General features: G+C 39.7%; 2 protein-coding genes across 4 annotated transcripts; one reads left to right on the top strand and one right to left on the bottom strand.

Annotated features, from left to right (window-relative positions):
- Nucleotides 1-17,082, top strand: kmt5aa (lysine methyltransferase 5Aa). 2 transcript variants are annotated; one of them, XM_028824470.2, is made up of 8 exons: nt 1-181; nt 7,121-7,224; nt 11,197-11,359; nt 11,694-11,919; nt 13,471-13,558; nt 13,846-13,905; nt 14,139-14,329; nt 15,918-17,082. In XM_028824470.2, exons 1-8 carry the CDS (start codon nt 172-174, stop codon nt 16,126-16,128), a joined length of 1,053 nt encoding a protein of 350 aa, XP_028680303.1. In that variant the 5' UTR covers nt 1-171; the 3' UTR covers nt 16,129-17,082. The 2 variants fall into 2 exon arrangements, with proteins under 2 accessions (XP_028680303.1, XP_028680302.1); XM_028824469.2 differs by having other exon boundaries at nt 2-181; nt 11,691-11,919.
- Nucleotides 16,617-26,265, bottom strand: rilpl2 (Rab interacting lysosomal protein-like 2). Of its 2 annotated transcripts, none has more exons than XM_028824475.2 (4): nt 25,488-26,265; nt 23,808-23,959; nt 21,949-22,053; nt 16,617-18,632 (listed from the first exon to the last, which is right to left on the bottom strand). In XM_028824475.2, exons 1-4 carry the CDS (start codon nt 25,767-25,769, stop codon nt 18,611-18,613), a joined length of 561 nt encoding a protein of 186 aa, XP_028680308.1. In that variant the 5' UTR covers nt 25,770-26,265; the 3' UTR covers nt 16,617-18,610. The 2 variants fall into 2 exon arrangements, with proteins under 2 accessions (XP_028680308.1, XP_028680309.1); XM_028824476.2 differs by having other exon boundaries at nt 23,808-23,956.
- Nucleotides 26,266-26,363: the final 98 nt, after the last annotated feature.

The raw sequence follows: 26,363 nt of genomic DNA, 5'->3' as shown, positions 1-26,363 counted from the left end.
GCTGCAGCAGCCAATGTTATATCTTGACGCTAAAGTTAAAGAGCAGTTTGTCATGTGCTGGATGCGAGTTGTCTTTATTCTTGGTTTTTTGGTTCCTTTAGGATTTTTATTCAAACTCTGCACTCATTTACAGATTGGAAGGCGTTGATCTGCATCTTTAATTTCAGTGCAATGGCCAGAGGTAAGTGCGAGGACTCTTTTTTTTTTGCTCTCTAGTGGAGCCCTTTTCATATTTATTTCTCTTGTATTTATTCGAAGTGCTCGATAACGGTTCGGGGATACAAAAGGAAACTAGAGTAATTATCCATTTAACGTTAAGGAAACTGTTAAGTTTGTGTTTCAAGTGCACACAAGTAATCGTTTCACCAAATCGTTACGTACTGTATTTGCGGCAGCCTCCCCAAGTTTTATTTATGTTGAATATTCAGGTGAAGCTTCCTTTTACACAGTTCGCGTATGTTAAGACTAGAAAAGTTGCTGCGCCTCCCTTTTCGTGTTTTTCTTTTAGTTTCTCATTTTAGTAAAATGTTCTGTACTTTTCAAGTTGGTTTTTATTTTTTGCCAATTGCTGTCGGTGTGCAGTTTTCTTGTTTGCACTTTAGCAGTTTGTCCGTCGTCCTGTTCTGTTCAGTTCACGTGCAATCGTACCGTTGGGCATTTTAGAAAATAAGTTATAGTTATATTTTCTTTCTGGGCAAATATTTTACCTGTTTCTTGGATACTGACTCATAATAAGAAACTTGCTTGCTAAATCTGCATGAAGTTATTTTCTGGTGAAGTAGCATAAAACAGAATCTCCATGTTTGTAAAGTTCTTAGTTTTATAGACGGATCAATCTCAACACATTTCTCTGTTCTCATTGTACAGTTTTTGGTGTGATCTGTCTTTTTTTCACATCTCTAAATTCTTGTGTGTTAGATTTACTGGCAACACTGATTTGGCTAGGATTGTTTCCTGCTTAGGACCCAGTGCTAACAGAATGTGCTCATTCCCTTGGCCATGCTGCAAGGTTGAGAATGGATGGCCTGGTCAGTCACCCATAATTAAGCTAAAGCTTTGGTGAGGCTGAACTTTTCTGGGTTTCAGGGTATCCAAAGCAACTTACAAACAGTCAAACATAATTGAGTAACATTAGGCTTAGGGCCGATTTGTACAGCAAGTGTAATAGGACAGGTAACAAAAGTTGATTGCCACAAGTGAAAAGATGTAATAACTTGCACATTTACAATCATAGATAATAAACAATAAAGCAATTAAACAAATCAGGAATATAAAGTATTGCAGTAGAATTTTTTTTTTTCTTCTTCTTCTTTTCAACTAGTCAAATATTCACAGAACAGATGGGTCTAAAGTCGTTTCTTAAATACATTGAGAGAGTCAGCAGTATGAATGGAGGTGGGCCACAAAGGAAGAGAGTCTGGGTTGAGATTTGATGCCGCACAGGGGTAGCATCACCAGACGCTGTTCCCTGGCGGACCTGAGTGGATGAAAAGGAGCATAGCACTTCACTATATAGAATGTCACTATATACTCAGGTGCTGACCCATTGACTACTCTGTCGACAAGCATCAGTGATTTGAACTTAATGCGTGATGCAACAGGTAGCCAATGTAGCAACACTAAGAGAGGAGTGACATGTGCTGGTTGGCTGGTTAAATACACAACAGACCTCTGCATTCTGGATCATCTGCAGTAGCTTGGTGGCACATGCAGGTACTCCTGCCAGAAGTAGACCAAAAGCCTGGACCAGAAGTTGTGCTGCATACTCTGTCAGTTAAGGTCTGATCTTGTGGATGTTGTACAGCACACACCTGCACGAGTGAGAAATAGACTGTCATGACGAAATTATTACCAAGGAGATTTATTACTTGTGTGCATTTGTCATATATGCATTTGTGTCACTTGTACACACTGTTTGCATGATGATGATGAGTTCCGTGTAGATTTTAGAGGTTTTTTTGTAGGAGATGATACTTATTTGATGGTTTGTTTCCATGTATCACTTGTATTTTTTTCCTTTTAAACTCGATTTTTCAAACATTTGCCCATAGAAAATATTCTATCGACATGTAGGTCTCTCTCTTTGCTGTGTCTGTTTTATTAGTTATCGTCCACTAAACTTTGATCTCTATAAATTTTGCCGGTAAATCATTTGATGAGAATTTGTTGTTGATCAAAATGTATAGTTTGAGAACATTTCTGAAAGGGACTCCACAGATGATTTTACCCTGCATGGGGCATTCTCCTAATAATTGTGGTTATACACTGTATTCATACCATTCTGCCACTGCCCACTTAAGCTGTATGAACGTCATCTTGCCTTGTGATTTTTCACTCCAGATTTATCATCGGAAGTTTGTTGTCACAGAAGCTGATGCTTGCTCCCCCATAAGTTCCAATCTGTTCCAAAATCCAATTGGGAGAAGTGATCAAAGTAAAGATCAAATACTTAGATACACTTGTTGTTTTGCAACAAGGATTCCAAAAACCCCAAATTAAAAAAATAAAAAGTAGCCTCAGTTAAACTCTGTTCAGTCCCAACTACAATAAAACTGAGCAGCCAACTGTTTTAACCTCTCCTTCTGTTGTAGCCATTCCACGGGTCGTCCTCTGATTTTGAAGTCTGTTATTCTTTATTAACCCAAATGAAAGTTTGTTAGAACACACCGTGTTTTCTACATATTCAAAAAAGTCGTGCAAAAGACTAGAAATTATGTCCATCTTCAGAATCCGAACACAGCTAGGATTCCTACAGACAATGATACTTGACTCAGATGAGCACATTGTAATGATTTTCAGTTCATTGCGGTCCATTTAACAATTAAAATCCAAAGAGCTTATAACGTGGTTTTGAGTTTTGGAAATTTTAAATATACAGCCAGGTAACACTAGAAAGTTTAGAAACTGTGGATGGCTACTGTATGACAGGCACACAGAGTTGTCAGCCTCGATTACTGGCCCATGACTCTACTACAGATTTTGACAATGGCCTTCAGCTTTTGTTTTTCTTACTAGGAATGTCATAATACCAGAATTTCTGAATTTGATACCAATAACAGTAAAATTCCATGATGCTTGATAGCACAGCAAAAAATCTGTTTTATATATAATTAAATATATATAATTAAAAGTACCTCCATTATTCAAGTGAATAACACAGTCCCTATTTTATAATCTATATAAAATATAACATTATATATATATATATATATATATATATATATATATATATATATATATATATATATATATATATATATATATATATATATAATCTACATATATAAAATCCTAAGACTAAAAGTGCAATGATTTTATGTGACTTTTTTGTCACACTTTAAATCGGGCTTATTTTAAAACCTACATATATATGTTTGGTATCATTCTTTTCAGAATTTATCGAACTTCAATATGATGTTGTTAGATTTTCAGATTATTATTCCATTTTTAAATTATAAACTAAAAAATATAAACAACTTATGTCTCGCGAGACAGGACTTTGTGCCAAAAGATTTAATGACGCCTGGGGTACCGGAAATAAAACACAAAGAGTAGGACAAAGTAGAGCGTCGTAGAAACAAGGAAGTGAGACAAAAGGACAGCTGCTGCACAGGCTTTTAAATGTTCAAGACGAGATGCAGATCACACAGTATGGTGGCAGCAAGCAGTGTGGCAATGATGTGAAGTGGCTGGTGCGTAGCACATGCTGTGGGGTATTGGCGAGCGAAGTGAGCAGGGGGCGAACCCCCTAATAGAATATAAAATATATAAATGCTGATAGTAACAACAGCTTTAAGATAGTGCTATAGTGAAGTTTACTGGCAGTCTTTGTTTAAAATGGCTGAATCTCACAAATTTTTTTTTTTACCTTCTTATAGCAATATACTGTATAGGCACTGTTTAGTAATATGTATATAATCTCAAGATGCAGATCAATACTTGAGAAATACATCAATTTGGTCGGTTTTAAGGCTTTTCTTTATAATGGGGGCCTCCACCTCTATTATAAAACAGAGTGGGCTAGTTATTTTTAAATTTGTAAAGTACTAGCAGCCCCCCGTGGCTTCATCCGCATAGAAGTGAAATACTACAGTGAGGACGGCCCTGCCCAAGTGTACTACACTTATTGCAACAGCACCCCACTGTGCTATGGCACACTAGTTGAGAAACACTGCTTTAACTTATTACATACAGCATTGATATTTACAGCATGCACATTTATGTTGCACATGCAATAAACTGACAGTTTTAGATAGATAGATACTTTATTAATCCCAAGGGGAAATTCACATACTCCAGCAGCAGCATACTGATGCAAAAAACAATATTAAATTAAATAATAAAAATGCAGGTAAAAACAGACAATAACTTTGAATAATGTTAACGTTTTGTGTGTACCCAAGAAGGCCTCTTGCTAGTCACGTCTCCTTTGACTACTTCACATCTCATTTTCCAAGTAGCTTGCCTTCCCTTCTCTTTTTCCTGTGCAGTACAGCTGCCCTGCTTGTTGAGTAGAACAATTCTGGTTGCAGCATTCTTTTGCACAAACTGCAAGCCCTATTTCTTTGCGCAATCACTTATCAGACCTGATGAAAAGGATGTGCTGCCTAAGATCAAACCACTGTCAATATATTGACAAATAAAAATATCTTCTTATATAATATGCTACCGTGGCTGTCTGTCTGTCCAAGATTTTAAATCACCTGTAGCTTGTAAACCGTTTGACCAGTTGACCTGAAATTTGGTATAGGAGAAAGTAGGGTGAAATGACATCTTATATTGACTAACTTAAATAGATAACAAATGCAAGTTTTCAAGGCAGCTAAGGCCCCTTCATTAGGCAAGGTGTCTGAAGGGGCCTGAGTTGCCTCGAAAGCTTGCATTTGTAATTTATTTAGTTAGCCAATAAAAGGTGTCATTTCACCCTACTTTCTTCTGTATCAATCTATGGCTAACATGGTACAACATTCTACTGCTATGAAATTTGGTATACAAATACTACATGACCTCTACTGCCTGCTTTCGAGGTGATGATTTTTATTACTCTTTTTATTTTATTGTAGAATCAACTCTTGGCTGCGGGGACCGGGGCTGCTGTGTGGCGCATGCGTACTGCGCCGTTCTCATCCCTACCACCATTGCCGTCACTTCTCCTATCTTTTCCTATCTTAAATCATTCTTGAGGCAGATTGAAGATTAAGTGAAAAATTAAAGTAATTGCAACACAAACACTGACTTAATCAGTTTTAATGCAAAAAGATGCCAACGAAAGAAGAGGGCCGCTAGGGTGGAGGTAAGAAGAGCTGCTCAGGAAGCAGCAAGTGCATAACCTCTGAGCAAACGAATGGTAAACGTACAGAGAGAGTCTGAAAACTATAAGTCAAGTGTATTCACTGCATGTTATTGTGCAAAATGCCATTACTGGTAAATAAATAAATAAAATAAGGTCAGCTAGTTTTCTTTTTTCTAAAACGTTGCCATATTTCAATCAAATCGGTGAAACCTTTATTTTTTTTTTGAGATTTCATTTGGGGGTGGGGGTTTAACCCCAAAATGTTTGGCATTTTAAAAAACATATTTTCTTTCTTAGCATGTACCTGCTGCCTTAGATGTGCCATTCTGTCTAGTTTGTTTTTTAACTGAATGTGAAATAGTGTTTTGGGAATGTAAATGCCTTGTTGGTGAGAAATATCAGAGAAGAATGGTTTACTCCGAATGGTGCTAGAATAAAAAAAAAATAAATTAAAAAACATCCATTGAGCGGCAGACAGAATGCCTTGTTGATGTCAGAGGTGAATGGCCAGACTGGTTCAAGCTGACAGAAGTGCCACAGTAACCCATAATAATCATTCTGTACAACGATGGTGAGCAGAAAAGCATCTCATAACACTGAACCTTGACACAGATGGGCTATAACAACAGAAGACCACATCAGGTTCTACTTCTGTCAGCCAAGAATGGACAGCTGAGCTTGCAGTAGGCACAGGCCTACCAAAACTGGATAGTTTTCTACTTGATATCTACTGAGAGACACAGATGGTAGGGTCAGAATTTGGCACCAAAACAAAAAATCCATGCACCCAACCTGCCTTGCGTCAACATTCTAGGTTGGTGACAACAGTGGTGTAATGATGTGCAGAATGTTTTCTTGTCACACTTGGGGCCAGTTAATACCAGTCAATCATTGCTTGAATGCCATGGTCAATTGGAAGTGTGGTTGCTGACCATGTGCATCCCTTCATGGCCACAAGGTACCCGTCTTCTAATGGTAACTTACGGCAGATCATGCACCTTGTCTCTCGGGAGGAATCATCTCAAAAACGTTTTTCATGAGCGTGGCAATGATTTTTGTATTCGCCAGTCACCAGATCTGAATCCAAAATAGAACACCTCTGAGGTTTGGTATAACACAGTGGCAGCATGAATGTGCAGCTAACAGATTTGCAGACATCTTGCGATGCAATCATGTGAACGTAGACCATATTGTGTTCCACGTCTTGTGGCATGCATACCATGGAAAACTGAAGCTGTTCTGCTAGAAAAAGGAGGCCCTAACCGGTATAAGTATAGTGGCCCTAATTTGCTTCGTGGGTGTGCATATATTTGTATGTTTATGTATGGACATTGAGAGGGCATTATTTTTATTAATATATTTTTGTCTAAGTGTTTAGAGTAGGATTAATTAATTCAACAAAATAGATGAGCCGATAAGAACATCAATGTGTTGAGTTCACATGCCAATAAGCTTGACTTGACAAAGCGAAGGCGCAGCCTCTGACCTCCCCAACCCCTCGGGCAACAGCCACTCATGTAGGCCAACTCTGATTGGTTCCTTCAGGGTCTCCCCTTCGTGCGATTGTCCAAGTCGTGTCGCGCGTGCCCACTAGCGGCCGCGTTCCGCCTTCCCCCTCCTTGTCTCTTTAAATGTCCACGTGTTCTCTCTCTCCCTTTCTCTCTCTCTCTCTCCCTTGCCCGCCCCGCTCTGTGAGAGCTGCTGAATATGGCGGAAGGGAAGAAGTGCACAAGCCGCAGTAGCTGAAGTGGAGGCAGGGCTTCCCGCTGCTGCAGCTGTAGTTTTATTTAACAGGGCCCAGACAATGTCTTTATTTTGTGTTTCCAGGCAAGAAGAAAGGGCCGAGCTCCTGTAAAACGAAAGCCGAAGACGCCGCCCAGACCTCGGACAAGACGACAACGAAGGAGAACAAGAAGCCAGAAATGAACGGGGTGGGTAGCTGGTGAGAGCGCCCGGTTTGCCGCGGTACGCCTCTCCTCGCCACGCCTGAACGGGGCCCAACCCAGCATGTGCCCGTCAGACAAGCGAAGGCGCAGCCGCCCGGCTGCAACCCAACACAGGCGTTTTGCTCGGAGTTTTCTGCGCAGCTTAGCAGACAGCCCGACGGTGACTTGAGTGGGCGGGCACGCGCGCGTGTGCACGTGAGTGTCTGGCTGCAGGTGTGCGCGAGTGGGAAGATGCGTGCCCTCGCACACAAAGCCCAAAGACTTGAAAGGAGTGGCCTTGGCATGGGTTTTACATACGTGTTAGTTTGTGTGTGCATGACCAATAGTTGGGGAGTGAGAGTGTGCATGTCTCTCATTCATATATATAAAACCAATAACTGTTCTGTCATGTGGACGAATTTATTGTAAGTGTCTGCATGACTGTACAGTTATTGTGTTAAAGTAAAACATTTCTGTACCCATGAACACTGTCATCATCTTTAATTTTCATTTTTTGCCGTCCTACTTAAATGGCCAGAGCTTTGATTAATTTTTAATTGTCCCCAGTTGTTTTTGGGCCAGGAGAACCACAAAAGGACCTGCATTTCTGTGCTACCATTTCTAAGTGGCCATTTCTTTATGCTTTATGTCGCTGTGGCCACAAAGTGGTACAGAAAACAAGCTTTCATTTAGCTAGGGCTTCCTCTTTATTTGTATTCTGCCTCTTGTTTAAGAACCTAAGGTGGGACGTGGCTTTTAGAATTGTTCAGATGCAGGTTCCCCCCTCCAATTCTTTTTCAGATAAACCGGCTGAAACATGGACAGAGTTTGTTGTGCTACTGAATAAAAAGCATAGAAGCCTTCACAAAGAAGGTGCCCATACAGATGGAACCTACCTCAAACGTGTAAAAGAATTTTGCTATTAGCTCCCTAAAGCGTCTGTGTCTTTCTTCTGCTACAATTAAACATTTCAGGTCATACCTTATGAACATAAAACTTTCCATTTCTCACCTTATTTGTTTCTGCCCCTTCTCAAACTGTCCACTTCAAGCTCCCACCCACCGGCTGGCATCATATGAGAACTGAATGTAAAGGGACACTGATGATACAAGTTCACATGGACTGCTAATTTACTTTTTGTAGCATTTAAGCAAAATATGGAGTTACAAAAGGATTAAAGAAATATGACTTTTTTTTTTTTTTTTTGGTTACTTACCCCATGTAATTTGTAGTGGTGGCTGAGAACTTTTAATCTCCTTTTTTCTTGCAGAACTGCAGTGTGCCATGGTACTTGAGGCTTTAGTTTCAAATCCTGCTACTAACACTGTGTGACCATGAGCAAGTCACTTCTCCTGCCTGTACTCCAATTGGAAAAAGAAAAGGAATATAAAACCAGCTGTCTCTCAAAATATTGTAAGCGGCCTTGGATAAAGGCATGAGTTAGATAAGTAAATGTAGAAGGGATAGAAATACAATTCAAGCCAGTAGCGAATGTTGCAAATGACCACACACAATGTTAAAACTGTACATGGGGGGGAAAAAAGTGATTGTCTCATAATCCACCGGTCAGTTAACCAGTCGTATGCTCAAAACATGCAGAAGGCATGCTGTTTTGTTAAAATATTGTTAAATACTTCCAGAATAATCGGCACAAAAGATCAGCACAACACTAATGGCTGATGGTAATCACGTTTTGAAATGAAGGCCCAGCTCTTCTCCATTGTTTGTTGATCCAGAGTCAGTCCTGCCTTCAGTTCAAAAAGCGACTCCCATGAGGCTTTAGTTTTGTGTACGTCTTTTGTGCTGATTATTCTGGAAGTAAGTATTTAACACTGTTGTAACAAAAAAGCAAGACTTGTGCACGTTTCAAGCATATAGCTGGATAACTTGATGTGGATTATGGGACACAACCAATGCGACTTTTTTTGCTGTTGTACTACATTGGTCACTATTGGTTTCAATTATGTAAAAACATTTTTCTGTCTATTATGCATGAATACAAATTTTCTCAGCCATCACTACAGGGTACATGGGATAAGTAACATACTGGGTGAAGTATTCCTTTTAAAGGACCTACACAAGCAAGGGGATGCTATCAGCAGCAGATAGCAGAGGGACTGTGCCAAGTACAAGAATTTCAAAATTTGAAGCTACCAGTCTGTAAACAGTTAAAGACAGTGTAGGAAGAGAAGGCGCACACAAAAATAGCATACGTGGCAACGTAAAAGAGGAAGCTGTGTTTTATTATTTATTTTTTTTTAGCAAGGGGCAAGTTAGTGTGTTGAGCTGTATCTCCAACATAACACTTTAATATATTGTATTATTATGACTTGGCCATAGATAAAACAAAAAATTCAGTCAACAATACTTGTATACATTTAAACTTCAAGTCGTATTTGATTTTTGTTTGTTGTAAAATTTGCTTAGTAGCTATCGGGGAAAGAATTCCAAGCTGCAAGGTAATGGGGCCCATCAGGGTCCCCAGAGTATGCATATTTAGTTTTTATTTGGTTACTTGATGTGACCAGTGAACAAAGATCTGAAAGTCTCAAGTCCCCTCCATGTAATCCCAAATTAGGAGGAGCTGATGATTTACAGAGATGGTTTTCATCTTTTACTGTTGGCTCCCATGCACATTAAGCTCTCTCCTGGACTTGTTTCAACACTGTGGGTCTTACATGTTTTTACATGTAGTGGCAGTATTTCAAAGAATTTAGTTAATTTGCGCTTTTGGGAGAAACCGCAGCTTTACGTTGGTACCGTATTTTTTGTATTCTTCACATTTGTGTTTGTACACATGCACATTTTTTGTGGTGAGATCTAGCCCTGAAGGGAACAACCGAAAAATCCCAAGTAGCACACTCCAGCCCTTTTTTGAGTTGCCCAGACATCTGACCCTTCTTTCAGTCCGTTCCCTGCCAGCAGTTCCTCCTTACACATTGTGTTCCCATCTGTAAGCCTATTTTGGTGATGGATTGTAACAGTTCTCTAATTTTAGACTTCACTTTTTTGTGAATACTGTATTAGGGAATGGTAGCATGTTTCCTTTTATAGATCAAATCATTTCTTTTGTATCTTGCTATTCCCACATACCTTAATCTTATAAGAGTACAGCCAGGAGTAAGGACCATATTGTTCTGATAGTGGGAGCTGGAAGGAAGTTTGACGCACACAGCTCTGCTCCCCCTGTTGCCTGCAGAAGCAGGGTGGTCCAAGGCAAAGTAGTGGGGAAGATAACCAACGTTTAGTTTTCCTTCCCTTGTTTTTAACGCCATAATACCTGGAGAAACTTGTTTCATTAAGAAGTGGGAGAAGTTTGTTTCTGTACCTGCAAAGTAGAAAACCTGGTTAAGGAGTAACTTTGTGAAATTGGGAAAATATCTTGTCAGGCTGTGCTAACTTCTTGGCTGCTTGTCATCACCTGCTTTATATCTAGTTGAAGGTACACCTTTCAACACTGTCCAGTTGATTACTGCTGGGGGTATATAGTGTCCTTAAGTTTAAAGATGGTCTTTCATTAAGTAGATTCCATTCAATATTCTGAAAACAATGTTAAATTTGTAGGCTAATCCAATCTGACCAGACCTCATGCTCCTCTGTCAATGACAGTTGCGTCATCCTTTGTTGAGCACTATTTGGGTATGGTGCCTTTGGTGGTTAAAAAAAAAAAAAAAAAAGTTGCACCTTTTAAAAAATATTGCTTAGAAAACTTAACTGGTTATCAAAGCTGCAGGGCTATTTAAAGCACAAGTGGTGTTGAAACAGAAATTATCCTTTAACTGGTGTTTGGGATTTTTTTTATTTTTTAAGTCATGGCTGAAATTGTCTTTTGTTTGTGCATTGACATTGAAATTTTATGTCATCAGCCATGTGTAACAATTGTCACAGTATTCTGTACATATTTGGTGTACTTCAGTCTACGATTCTACCCCATAACAAAATGATAAATAACCTTTAATTTGTGCTCTATTTAAACAGGAAGTTATTTGTAACGGCCAGTCTTCAATTCGCAGTTTTTTGAGTCCAGTCAAGTCCTACAGTCGCTCTCCACTTCATGATGAAAACTGTATACCTCACATCAATGACACAAACGGTCAAGTGAAACATAATGGAAACAGTGGGACACCAAAGCACAATGAAGGTATTTGTGGTCGTCGGGGGTTTCATCTTTGTTCGCAGGAGGAGAATGCTAACAAGAGGCAGTTTAGAAAGGCTTTTAAAGCTAATTCAACTTCGTTTAATTTCAGCTAAATAAAGTTTTCTTTTTTCTGTTTGTTAGGCTGTAATTAGAGTACAGTGGTTTTGCATTCTTTACTCTGATTTATTGTAGAAATGTCTTCACCTTAGTAATGTCATCATTTAAAAAGTACTTTGAATTTTCTTTGTTGTGAAGCTGTTTAGTCTGCGCACCATACAGGCAAACGCCGGTGAATGTATTTAAATACTAACATTTCACATTTGTATTTCTGAAGCAGATAAACAGACTGTGTGCCATGAGGATACCGGTGCTATTAAACCAGTGGCAAAGGAGTCTAAACAGGCTGCTGCAGAAACTGTGAAGATAAGTGAACAGCTACAAAGCAAAGACACTCGAGAACAGTCCACTGTGCAGCAGACGTGCAAGGACAATGGTGGCAACAGAGGCAGCATTAAGAAAGAGAGCCAGCGTAAGGGTAAAGGCAGGCAGTCAGGACGCAGAATGTAAGTGGCTTGCTTTTGGTCGATTGTGTCATATATGCCTTTTGGATTTGGCTGCTGTTTGGTCATTGTCAAGTACATTTTAAACTAACTGAAGAGTTAAATTGGAAAGGAAGCCTTTTGATTAAGATTCGAGCATTCTTGTATATATGAATCAAGTATTGTCATTGCCATTGTCTTTGGAATAAGCAGAATGCTTTAACAGCAACATTAATTTTTAATAGTACATTTTCATACAAAGATGTCAACGAAAAAGTTGCAAGAAAAAAAGCAAATTAGAAATAAGAATAAAAATAGAAAGAAAAGGATATGCCAAAAGTACTAGATGGGAATAAATCGACATGCACTGACAAAATACATATGTACAAATAGCAGAAAAAGTAGAGCCTTTATTTATAGATTCATTTTTAAATGGTGTTTGAACCAAGGGTCTCTTTTTTTATGACTAGCACATATCTCAACATGAGAAACCATGAAATGTGTCAAGTTTGCCATTTTTGAGTTACTTGGAGAAGTAAAAGTAAGCAAAAGTGGCAACATTTCACAAGTTCAGTAAAAGTAGACTAAAATAGAGTGGAGGATTTAAAGTATTCAGGCCATTTAATTTTTTTCCAGTGATTGAGACATTTCATGGCTTATTCTGGGGCCTGCCTAGTGAGGTTGAGCTCTTTGCTTGTATATCAAAGACTGGCCAACCTAACATAATGTGCTTTAACAATAGTTTTACATAACTGTCAAAGACTTGTCTTTCTTGTTCATAACAGCCATTATCAAGAGATGAAAATGCTGGATTTAATTTCAATAAATGTGAGGCAAGCTCATATTGGTGTTGTTTACTTTACTAATGGCAGGTCATGACAATTTGACACGTTTCCAATAGATGCCATTAAGTGTGAAAATGCATTATCCACAGGGCTTTATCAAAATCTAAGCTTGCTTTGTAGATTTTCAGATAATTGAATTTCAGTGTCATTTTCTGATCAGTGGATTCTTGGATATGGCTTTGTTGTGTTTACATTTGTCAGTCCAAATTTATAATGGATTCCTGTATCCTCAGTCAACAAGTTCACAGCATTATTTAATATTTGTGGTGTGCATTTAAACAGAGGTGCTCAGAAAAAGGTTTGGAGTAAAGCTGACACGCAGGTAATGACATCATACAAGCTGAATAAAGAGAAGTATTTGAGGGGCTAGTGTGGCCAACGTTTGAGACTACTTTTAGAATAGGGGTCCTGTAGATCTGTTGTTGTTTTGAACAATCTGCTGAACAAATTGACAGGAATAACCAATGTGACTGAACAGAGTATTGAACTCTGGAAAGCAAGTAAACATACTAATACAATGCACTCTGGGAGAAATATATTAATGTAAATCAAACGTCTTAAATATTATTTATGATTAAGCACAGATTAACTAACTAGTGTGTATGCTTGCAAAAAGAAAGTGAAATAGAGGCTTTTGGGTATTTCATTATTTAACTCTTAGGTTATTTTAATCAAATTATGAAATAAGCCTCACGTGTGCACATGTGTGACAGCTGTTATTTCTCTACAGAGGTGAGAGCAAAGTCTCCCAAAACAAGAAAGTAACAGACTATTTTGCTATAAGAAGAAGCTCTCGGAAAAGTAAAACTGAACTAAAGGTAACTGGCATTTAAGTTGTACCTTCAACTGTGAAAGTAAAACTTTCAAATTAAAGTTTTTTTTTTTTTTTTTGTTATGCACTTTAACCCAGAGTGTTTTTATTAACAGTAAAACAAGTTTTTACCTTCACCATTTCTTACAAATGCTTAATTTGGTCAACAAGCAAAAGGTTTTGTAATTATCTTGTAATTCACCTGTCAAGTCTTGTCCTGAATTCAAGTAAAGTTAACACATTTAAATTACCATTATCTTGAATAAGCTTAAGTAGGATTTTTTTTTAATACAGTATGAAGAAAAACTACAAATTGATCATTTAATTACCAGCGGAACTGAAGAGGGGATGAAGGTAATTTTTTGAGTTGTCCATGTAAATGTCATACATTAATAACAATCACCCAGCATCCATTAAGAGACTGATAAATTTTAATTTTTGAGGGTATGCTGTGGAGTACTCTCGAGTGTAATATCCTTCTAACCTCAACATTTCATTAGCCAATTGGTATAAAATTATATTTGTCATAAAATGAAAGGGCCTTGTTGTTTCTATGTCTGTGTATCATTTCTCTTTACATTGAATAGGTTGAATATATTGAAGGTAAAGGCAGAGCGGTTTTTGCTACCAAGAAGTTTGAGAGAGGACAGTTTGTTGTTGAATACCACGGTGACCTTATAGAGTGTACAGATGCCAAGGAGAGAGAAGCTATGTATGCTCAAGACCCTGACACAGGCTGCTATATGTATTATTTCCAGTTTGTGAATAAAACCTTCTGGTAAGATTAGTATCATAACCTGCTTGCTTTGGACAAAAAACTCGTGTAAAAATGTAATTACTGTACCTTGGCTTTAATTGTCAGCCTAATTACTCCCCTACATACTCTGGTCTCAATGTCCACTGTTAGGGCTCGTTTATACTTCACTCTCAGAATGCGTACACGCACACATCATGGCTACCGCGCATTCCCATTGTTCATTTGACGCGTCCTCCTCGGAAATTAACACAACACATGCGCAAGTTACAGTACCAGCAAAAAGTCAGGGGGCACAGTGTGACAAAAGTTGGAATGGGACATCAGAGTCTCTGTTTTCTATCTACATGTGATAGAAAGCCTCTTTGAGCATCCTCCAGGATCGATGTACGTGCTTCGATGTTTAATGAATGGTTCAATGTGGTGAAGCAAAATGCCGACATACAAATGCATTTGTGGTGCTTTTATATTCAAGTGTCGCATATTCCCCAACGTAATGACACGATAACATTTTAAAAGTCTCCCATACCATCTCGTGTGCCGTATTTTGCACTTTTTTTCGCTCCTTCAAAACAGCATCAGAATGTATGGCTGCGTATTTGAGCCGTGGAGAAAGAAAATTAAGGACATGGTGAAAAGGTCTATTTTGCAATTAAAGTGGAAATTTCGGCTTTAATCTCAATGTCCACTTTAACCTCGTAGTTTACTTTTATCATTAAAGTAGACCGTTGTAAACGTCATCTTAAAACACTCAGTTGTTAATCGCTGTGTGTTTGTGGGGCTTCCTCCTGACCTGACGCAGCAATAGATCACCACGCAGAACACATTAAATGTATAATATTCCAACTCTGCACATTTAGAATCCTTATATTTATACTTGATACCACTTTCATGATGAAATGCATTAAAGTATGTTACATTTTACAGATACTATACAATATATATATATCTAATAACTTGGTTTAAATAATGAATACTGTTAATAATTATACATATGGGGGCAGCACGGTAGCAGAGTGACATCGCTGGTGTTCTCTGCCTGGAGTTTGCATGTTTTCCTGGTCTGTTTCCACAGTGTGCTCCGGTTTCCTTCCAAAGATGTGCAGATTTTGTGATGCTAAAATGATGCTACTGTATGCGAGTGCTTGTATTCACCTTGCGATAAGCTCATTTCCCCTGTTCAGGGATTGTTTCTGCCTCATGCCCAATGCTAGCTGGAATGGGCGCATCCGTGGATTGATGGATTTAATTAATCATTAAACATCCATCCTTTTCAGAGATATTGTGGTAAGGTGACCTAGGAATTTAATGGTTGTTTCAGGCAATTCACAACTCGGTGAAGCTGAACCTGTTTTCACCATGATATCTCACACTGCCACCTGGTGGAATCTTCCAGATTTATGTAAAGTTCGCACACAAGTATAAACAGTACACCGCCTGCGTAGTAGTAGCGTCTTCTGGAGCATGTGTTGCGTCACATGAAGTATAAACCTGGCCTTACTGTTGTGTTGTGTCCAGTTTAGAAACTTAAGCATACCATCTGAAAACATCCTCAAGCAAGCTAGCTAGTGTTATGAAAAGCTAATCCATCTTATTATCTTATTTTTCTTAGTGTGGATGCTACAAAAGAAACTAGTCGACTTGGAAGACTGATAAACCACAGTAAGAATGGAAACTGTCAGACTAAGCTACACGAAATCAACGGAATACCTCACCTCATTCTTGTTGCATCACGTGATATACAAGAAGGTGAGGAGCTACTTTATGACTATGGAGACAGAAGCAAAGCTTCAATTGCTGCACACCCTTGGCTCAAACATTAACATGCCATGTTGCATCAAGGGTTTCTTTTAAACTTTATAGCTGTCCTTATTCGTGTTTTATTTTGAAATAAAGCTGCTTTTTGGTGGATATTTTAATGTTAGATGGTGATTGAAATCTCATGTTTGTGCTTCAGCAAAAATGTACTTCAATGCCAGCATGTCTACCTTACATACACTGCAGCATGCAGGCAGTTTTAGCGGCAAAAGGAGTTTTAAATATGTATTTATTAGTACTTGACTACTGAAAGCGCACGAGTTTTAAACTCCATCTTGGGTTGCGGCAACAGAAGTTGAGCCAAAATATCCATCACTTTGATATGAACCTTTTTTTTTTTTAGTCTTAACTACAGCTGAACAGACTTGACTGTAAACTCTTAAAGAGATGCATTGCTTTAAAATTTTTAAATGTGTTGCCTTAGCAGCTGTGAATATTAGACTGAGGGATTTGCATAAACCAAAATGTCTTGTATTATATACTTTTTATATAAATATATATGTATAGTATACAGCAGTGCTAGATTTCAAACCATTTTTGTATATTTTGTATAGGAGCTGGTGAGTGCTTCCAGAGCATGCAGTTGTAATGTAGCTGCACTTTTTTTTAAATACAGATTTTCTATTCTGATACTAGATGTTTTAGATGAGCATATGCTTAGCAATAATACTTTTATTTGTGGTACCAGCAAAAAGTTTGTAGCATATTGCAATTTTTGAAGAATATTTCAATATGATTGTGTGTGCATTGAAAAAATAAAAAAATGTGACTTATGTCATCAGTAAACCTGAAACAGGAGAATTTGTATTGCCAGTGAGGTTTATTTAATAAAATCTTGTGTACATAAAATAAATGTTTAAATGCTTTGTAACAATAAATCTGTGAGCGCTTTAGAAGAATTTTTTTTTTTTTTAAATTATGCTACTCGTTAAATTCCCCTTCAGGATAAAAAAAATAAATCTACCATGGGGCAATCCTGAATACCTTTTTGATGATCTAGCCAGGTGGCATATTTTGGAAGCCACAAGGTGGTACCAGTGATTGTGGTGCTCATTCTTTCAATTCTTATTACTGCTGTCTTTCAAACATGATCAAAATGGTTCAGTCACATCAAACTGCACTTTTTAAAAATAAGTAACATCAAGTCTAGAAGTGAAAGGGTACCTTTATTTCATTTGCAGATCACATAGGTGAAAACTGAACAGAAAACAGTTTTGAATAAACAAAACAAAAAAATCTCTTAAATTAAGGCAGCCTCGTTGGGTGTTCAGAATCATACAACACATGATTTACTAAAACTATTTGAGACCATCAAAGTTTGGTCAAGTGTCGGTCTTTCTCACGTGATATAAAGAAAAACACAAACCTAGAATGTTTACCCACTTGATCTGCTGTGAAGAATCGTTTTATTATGAACTGGTGTCGGTGATTCTACATTAACTAGCATGATTTTGTATTGATGACAACGGGACACTTAAGTAATACAGTACAGAACATTTGTACTTGGATGCGTGGCCTAAATCTGATTTTTTTTTTTTCTTTCTCACATGGCTGTTTGCATACAATGGTTACCTTTTATTATCCCTTGAATCATTACTTGATTCATTAATACTCCTGCTGAAAGTTAGTGCAAATCATTTTTATTGAAAGTGCATGTTTCTTTTAAAAATTGGTCCTAAAATTGAAGTGTTAACAAACGACAGGGAGTAAAATAAGTTATATAAATATCCAGCAAAGTTTAAAGGAAAAATTAAAAACATACATCGTGAGTTAATTGCTTTGAGTTACCTTTTTAAAGCTGATTTTGAAAAGAAAGTTGTTTGCACATTTTATTAATCATTTTCTATATACAGTAAGTACTTGTATAGACTTTAATGTCAACCTACGGAAATACACCATCAGCAGGACAAATCTGTGTGTGTGTGTGTTAGAGCTGACAAAGGTGTTGACCCAGAATGTGCTCTCAATCATAACTGTTAGATTACAGAATTGAGAATGTGTAATTTGTCCTTTAAGTGTCAAGATTGTAATTGCTGTGCTTTTGTTTCAGCTTGTATTGTCCAGAATCTGGTGTGTGCTTTTTTTTCATAATACCATGATTGTAGAAGCATGACACACCTGGCAGAAATACTTGACCAGATTGACCATTTTAACAATTTTTTATACATTCTTACCCCCCATGTATTCTACTTGCATACCTCAATGGATAATATTTTTTTTAAATTAATTCCCCTTCTGTACCCTTAGGACAAAAACAGATGAAAAATTACTATAATAGAGTGCAATCAGCACAAACTCCATGTCTGCTGATAAGCAATACATGTTCTGATTAATGGCAGATTTATTGCTCAGTATGTCCGTGTTCAGTTTCAGTAAATACTGTTAAGCCTCTGATGGCTGCACTAGCAACTAACACTCTTCACTTGTCAATCAGCAGATCTATGAAGAAGTAATGCTGGTCTGTTTAGAGGATGAGTGAAATAAGTTTCACCTTCTGCTAAAGGAGAACCTAAAAAAAAAAAGGACAGTTAGTGCAATAAAGGTTCAGCATCTCTAGTCAGAAATTCTTAATTTGAAATATTTCAAAATCCAAAAATGAAAGAGGCTTTGTACAGTTAAAATTATAGTGTGGGAACCTGTGGACGGGTGAAAGAACTGGCAGCCATGTTTGTGAAAATACAAATTATAAAATATGCATTCATTCTTTTGCTCACCTTCTGAAACTGACAAATGTCCATGAAGTGGGGGATTTGAGAGACTGTTTAAAGAAGAGACAAATACACAACTTCTGGACACTGACATTTCAGATTAACGTGTATAATTCTGACGGATGTGACTTGTGCATCCTGAAAACGCTACCATGGCTGTTCGTTTGTCTGTCCAGGATTTTAAATCACCTGTAGCTCGCAAACCGTTTCACCTATTGACTTGAAATTTGGTACACATATACTACGTGACGTCTACTATCCGCTTTTGGGGTGATGATTTTATTACTCTTTTTATTTTATTGTAGAATCAACTCTCAGCAGCGCACAGCAGGGCGGCTGTGCGGTGCATGCGTACGGGCGCCGTTCTCATTCCCTACCACCTTCGCTAATCATTTTTGAGGCAGATTGAAGACTTAAGTGCCAGATTAAGTGAAAGATTAAAGAAAATGTACTAAGTAACTGCAACACAAAAACTAAACCAGTTTTAACGCAAAAAGATGCCGACGAAAGAGAAGCAGCGAGCCACTAGGGTGGAGGAAAGAAGAGCTGCTCAGGAAGCAGCAAGCACATCAACCTCTGAGCAAACGAATGGTAAACGTACAGAGAAAGAAAGAGGATGAATACTATGAACGCTCAAGTGAAGTGTACTCACTGCACGTTGTCGTGCAGTGCGCCGTTACTGGTATTTTGATAAAAGAATTTGAACAACATATAAGAAGCATATGAATTATTAAACAGTAAAACATTAACATTTAAGAAGTAAAGATACATTGAGTACTACTGCAGTGCTTTCGGGTATACTACATTTTTTGTTTGCCCATTACGTGCATAAATGTATACATTTTTTGGTGTACCTACCCGAGAACACGCGACATATAACTGACTGTGGGAGAAGCATGGATTTTTTAAACACGCGTTGAGTTTATCCACTGGTGTCCCTCGTGGAATAACTGGTAATGTTTGACGAAAATCTCCTGCGAGTAAAACGGCAGTACCTCCCATTATTTTGATAGGACCTCCGAGATCTTGCATTGTTCGGTTCAAGGCTTCATAAGGTCTTTTATGTGCCAGGGTGCACTCAACCCAAACTATTATCTTTGAATGTTGCAAGACTTTTGCCTTTCCAGAGCCCTTGCGTATGTTGCAAATTGGATTTTCATCATGAGCGAGGTTTAATGGTAATTACAATGCCGAATGTGCTGTACGGCCTCCATCTAATAAAGTAGAAGCGATTCCCCATGACGCTACAGCCAGAGCTATGTCACCATTCGCTCTCGGCAAGAATCAGGTTTATTAAGAATGTTTTTCCTGTTCCTCTGTGGTCATACGTAATTTCGGTTTCAAACGCGAAAAGAATCATATACAGTAATCCCTCGCTATATCGCGCTTCGCCTTTCGCGGCTTCACTCCATCGCGGATTTTATATGTAAGCATATTTAAATATATATCGCGGATTTTTTGCTGCTTCGCGGGTTTCTGCGGACAATTGGTCTTTTAATTTCTGGTATATGCTTCCTCAGTTGGTTTGCCCAGTTGATTTCATACAAGGGACGCTATTGGCAGATGGCTGAGAAGCTACCCAGCTTACTTTTCTCTTTCTCTTGTGCCGACTTTCTCTGATCCTGACGTAGGGGGATTGAGCAGGGGGGCTGTTCGCACACCTAGACGATACAGACGCTCGTCTAAAAATGCTGAAAGATTATCTTCACGTTTCTATCTTTTGTGCAGCTGCTTCCTGAAACGACATGCTGCACGGTGCTTCGCATACTTAAAAGCTCGAAGGGCACATTGATTTGTGCTTGAAAAACAAACTCTGTCTCTCTCTCTCTCTCTCTCTCTCTCACTCTGCTCCTGACGGAGGAGGTGTGAGCTGCCACCTTCAACTGCTTTGTGCCGCGGTGCTTCGCATACTTAAAAGCCAAACAGCCCTATTGATTTGTTTGGTTTCCTCTATCTCTCTGACAGACTCTGCACTCCTTTGAAGAGGAAGATATGTTTGCATTCTTTTAATTGTGAGACGGAACTGTCATCTCTGTCTTGTCATGGAGCACAGTTTAAACTTTTGAAAAAGAGACAAATGTTTGTTTGCAGTGTTTGAATAAAGCTCCTGTCTCTCTACAACCTCCTGTGTTTCTGCGCAAATCTGTAACCCAAGCATGACAATATAAAAATAACCATATAAACATATGGTTTCTACTTCGCGGATTTTCTTATTTCGCGGGTGGCTCTGGAACGCAACCCCCGCGATGGAGGAGGGATTACTGTATTCTTACTAGTTAACAGAAAATGTCTGCATATGATAAAGGGACAGGAAGAGGGCAGAACACTTTTAACCTCCTCAGTGTTAACTCCCAAGTTGTAAAAACTGTTGACCTCGAATGGCTCTCAGGATATATGGGTTGTGATCAAAACCAAGAATACCTCAACACTCATGACAGCATTCTCCTGCCATCTAGTGGATAAAAAAGCTTAAAAGAAAACTCCATGTTAACTCCTCAGTATCCATTAGTCACAAGGCTCCTTCAGCCGAGACACACAAGGGCATGTAAATAACACACTGTAAGGCCAGTTTTAGAACAAAATGAAAGTGAACCATTAGTCGAAGCAAGTGCTAGTGAGAACAATGTGAGTTGACCATTGGACTACTGATACGGTGTGATGTAGTGTGACGATTTCAGTCGCCTGACAGTTCACAAGTAGGTGACTGTGATCGAGTAGAAAGACAGACATCAGTCCCCTGTGCACAATGCAGCAGCTGTCCTTTGTTTCCGGGGAAATGTCAATCGTGCGGTGCAGTTCAGGCACCGACATTCTACCCTCTCGTGCACTTCCAATTGCGACGTCCAGCTGGGTTTTGGTAACTGTTACAAAACAAGTCACACGAAGGACGTGAAGTAAATCTGCACAAGTACAGCAGTGGCCTACCCTTCCTACTGCATTCATATTTTTACATGTCTCTGTTATATTTATTCTTGTTAAAAAATTGTGTTTGACTAATTTTTACTGGAGGTAAACAAAATTAATGCTAAGGAGGTTGTTGTGTTCTTCCCCCTCGGGATTTCTAAATTTGTACATTCTTACAGTATTTCATATTTAGTAGATTAACGGGTTACTTACAGCCGCCGTACTGTGGTCTTGTCGTCTTTGGCATCACTTAGTTTCCTTTTATTGTCTTCAGACATTCCATCCAGGGCTTGTTTCTCACTTTGTGGGTGAAGGCCACTGTGCCATGAAAGCAAAGTTACAGAGGATGAATAAACTTGAATAATGTAGTTTGACATTTCACAGCTTGGTGGCGAGTGGGGTATTTTGGTTAGTGCTGTCAGTTTATGGTCTAGCAGTCCAAGTAGACAACATCTATTCTGTGTGTCTTTGTGGATGTCACCCAACATCCCTAAAGCCAGAAGCTTAAGATAACGGCGATTCTAATACCCTGAGCCCATACAAGTGAGCTGCACCGTGGACTGCTTTGTCCTCTACTCTGCTGAGATACACTTCAACACCCCCATGACTGTGCAATGACATCTGTTAGGCAGTGTGATAAACTCAAAAGCCAGTCCTTGCAATGAAAACCCTTCCATAACAGCTTGTGCTTTAAAAAAAAAATGATTTACACTTCTTCTTCTTCTTTCGGCTGCTCCTGTTAGGGGTTGCAACAGCGGATCATCTTCTTCCATATCTTTCTGTCCTCTGCATCTTGTTCTGTTACACCCATCACCTGCATGAGTGTCTCCTTAGAATTCCTTAAAATTTTGCCTCTCTGACTTTGTCTCCCAACTGTCCAACTTGAGCTGACCCTCTAATGTCCTCATTTTAATCCTATCCATCCTCGTCACACCCAATGTGAACCTTAGCATCTTTAACTCTGCCACCTCCAGCTCCGTCTCCTGCTTTCTGGTCAGTGCCACCGTCTCCAACCCATACAATGTAGCAGGTCTCACTACTGTCCTGTAGACCTTCCCTTTCACTCTTGCTGATACCCGTGTGTCACAAATCACTCCTGACACTCTTCTCCACCCTGCCTGCACTCTCTTCTTCACTTCTCTTCCACACTCCCCATTCCTCTGTACTGTTGATCCCAAGTATTTAAACTCCTCCACCTTCACCAACTCTACTCCCTGCATCATCACCATTCCACTGACCGCCCTCTCATTACACACATGTATTCTGTCTTGGTGGTCCTACTGACCTTCATTCCTCTCCTCTCTAGAACATATCTCCACCTTTCCAGGGTCTCCTCAACCTGCTCCCTACTATCGCTACAGATCACAATGTCATCCGCAAACATCACAATCCGCGGGGACTCCTGTCTAATCTCGTCTGTCAACCTGTCCATCACCATTGCAAATAAGAAAGGGCTCAGAGCTGATCCCTGATGTAATCCCACCTCCGTCGCTCCTACCGCAGACCTCACCACAGTCACACTTCCCTCGTACATATCCTGTACAACTCTTACGTACTTCTGTGCCACTCTCGACTTCCTCATACAATACCACAACACTTGAAAAACAATATTGAGCCCATAGGGCAGCACTAGGTGCAAGGCCGGAAATAACATTCTCAGAAGACCTTTTAATGACTGCCCTTGAAATTTTAAAAATCTGTATGTTTCTCGTGGTATTTGTTAGTAGTACTAGGGTGTTGTACCGTGATAGCCATTATGAATGTAGTGAAAAGTCAAGCAAAATGACACCTTTTATTGGCTAACTAAAAAGATTACAATATGCAAGCTGTCGAGGCAACTCAGACCCCTTCTTCAGTCAAGATGTAATACAGAAACTGGTGTTCTCTGCGTTTATACAGACACCAGGACAGGTACAGCATCGGAAAACCTAGAAGTGAGACATCTTAGAAGGGGCCCGAGTTGCCTCAACAGTCCTACATATTGTAATCTTTCCAGTTAGCCAATAAAAGGGGTCATTTTGCTTGACTTTTCACTTCATGCTATTTGTTAATAAAATAATGTATGCTGGTACCTCTTGAACAGCTGGAGCTCTTCTTGTGCTAGGAGCAGCTGCGCCTTCAGTTGGTTGCGCTCTTGCAGCACATCCCGCAGCTCCTGCAGTGTGAAGCGGGGCCGATTGGGGTCTTTGAGGTCAATGACAAGCTGATCTGAAGCAATCTGCTGCTGTAAATAAATCAAAGCAAAGTCAAAATGGTGGACAAGGACGAGTCACCTTCATAGCCCTCATTGAGTTAAAACCGATTCCTCTTGGTAACGTTAGACGCTTGTGTAAAGTTCAGCTCAGTGCTGTCAGAGGCTCCTTTTCTACCTGCTTTGCAGCCTTTTAAATTTAGGTCAGGTGTAATAGCACTGGTTACACCCAAATATTTACAGTACCTGCTGAAAGCTATTTGTACAGGCAGAACTGGAAGGGCTGATGTTCAGGCAGACAACAACAACAACATTTGTATTTAGGGTTCTATTTAGACGTGCAGTCAACACCTTAATCAGAAAATGAGACGTGACCTTCACAGCATACGCCGACCCTCTGGCTGGACATGGAGCAGGTGGGCTGTATCAATATCAGGGGTGTAGGACTCATCCTAAATTCAGTCCGATTTCTACATAAACGTTAAAAGCTTCTGTTCTCTCTCTGCCACACAAAACATTTCCAGAACTTGATTTTCTGTGTTCTCGGTATTCTATGAGCATGTCCAAACCAGAAGGTCTTCATTTTTTTTTTCCATCTCAAGTACATAATTCAAATGGATTGTCTGGTGGAATAATATGGTAGCTCATGTGTGTCTCACTTGTCATTTCTTTACTGGGCAGTTGCTGGTTATGAAAAACAACTTGAAGCCCAAGAAGTTTGTAACAGCAATAGCAGCAGTGACCGGTGGCGTGAATGATTTTAAAAAAAATGTGCTGCCCACCACAACTGGAGCCTGGCATCCCTGCTCTAAATAATTAATTTTGTAAAGTCACAGATCAGATGTTGAGGTGAGACTAACAGGATTTTATTATTAAACTGGCCCCACTGGAGTACTGAACTTGGCTCTCCCACCCAGGTTGCGTCTTTTCTTTCATTTGTTGCCCTTTACAAAGACCAGAGCGCACTCGGCTTCACACACACGCTGCAGAACTACTACCACATGTGTTGGGTAGAAATGAAAACTGTCTAGGGGAGATGATTAGGGTCCATCTGTCGTTTTCTTAAATTTTTGTGATCGTTGCTTACTCTTTTGCTTTTGTTTATTTTTTTGCTCGTTGTTTCATATTCTGCTTCCTCTTTCTAGACAGGAGGAAGTTACTTTGATCGCCTGCACGCTTGGAAAAGCTGAAAAGGGAAGACGCTATATAAAAACTAAACTCAAGTGTTGGCGCGCAGGGAAATGAGGTCAAACACCGGGCACTCTCCACCCGCGTAAGGAGGGTAAAGTAGCGGCACCGACTGACCCCCTCAGTTCATACAATGACCACAAGTGGCCAGCTCATGGACCGACTGCAAGTTGAACTGGCCAGGCTGGTTCATCTGCGCCCCTACGCTTCGTGTTGTACTTGGGTCATGCGAAGCTTGATAATCTAAAACTGTTTATGGGAAACGGGGCGCAAATAAGGTCTAATCTGACCTGCGCTATATAAACGAAAACGCCGAATACAAAGTCACAGAGAGAGGCGCCTGAAATCTCTTGCAGCTCTTGGGCCGACTCACCGTGCCTTGACCGTCTCGGGCTCCTTCTCCCACCAGCCTCTCCACTTCGGTCCTCAGATTGTCCCTTTCAAGTTTCAGCTCCTCCACGGCCAGGTTCTGCTGGTTGACCAGTGACTCCAACACCTCCAACACTCGCACGATCTTAAACTGCAGATCAGAAACCTCCTCGCGGCATCCGATCTTTAAGAGGTCTCTCCCGATCACGTACGATATGTCGTATACGTCTTCCACGCTGAGCTCCGCAGGATCTTTCTCGAAGGGTGATACCGACGGTTCTTCCATGACTTAACGGCCGGACCTTTGCATAACGCTTTACGTTAGTTCTTTCCTTCACTTACTCAACTTCCTACTTCAAACTTCGATTTTCACCCCGATCTTCACTCACAAGACCAAAGTGTCATCCGACCAACCGGGTTTCAAAGGAACTGGTCAGCTGACTCGAGAGGGCGTTTCCCTCCGCACGTGATTCCCGGCTCTGTTATTCTTCTAACGTTGCACATTTGTGCTCTTAACAGCCTCGCCGTAGGGAGTGCCTCCTTGAGAAGGACGACTGTCGCCGTTATAAACCACAGGACAGGCCGAGCTGCTGGTTTGTTTACGTACGCCAGTTGGTTGCCATAGAAACTTCGTGCATTCTAGTTAGCTCGTTATTGGCGTTTTCAAGGAAATCGTTAGATTAAACGGGCACGATTGGTTAAGTTAGCAAAATGGTCCGATTTTACAGGATAGTATTGGTGAAAACGACAGGACAGAAGTCCGAAGACACCTGCCTACCTGAAAGAGCAGGAAGCAACTGAATGAGGGCGGACAAACTGGCGTCATTTCTAAAACACCAGTCATCTGCGAGAGACCTCGTGAGATAACAAATCAGCATCG

This window comes from Erpetoichthys calabaricus, chromosome 18 (genome assembly GCF_900747795.2).
Source record: "Erpetoichthys calabaricus chromosome 18, fErpCal1.3, whole genome shotgun sequence".
Classification (NCBI taxonomy): domain Eukaryota; kingdom Metazoa; phylum Chordata; class Cladistia; order Polypteriformes; family Polypteridae; genus Erpetoichthys; species Erpetoichthys calabaricus.
This window is presented reverse-complemented; position numbering and strand designations above follow the sequence as displayed.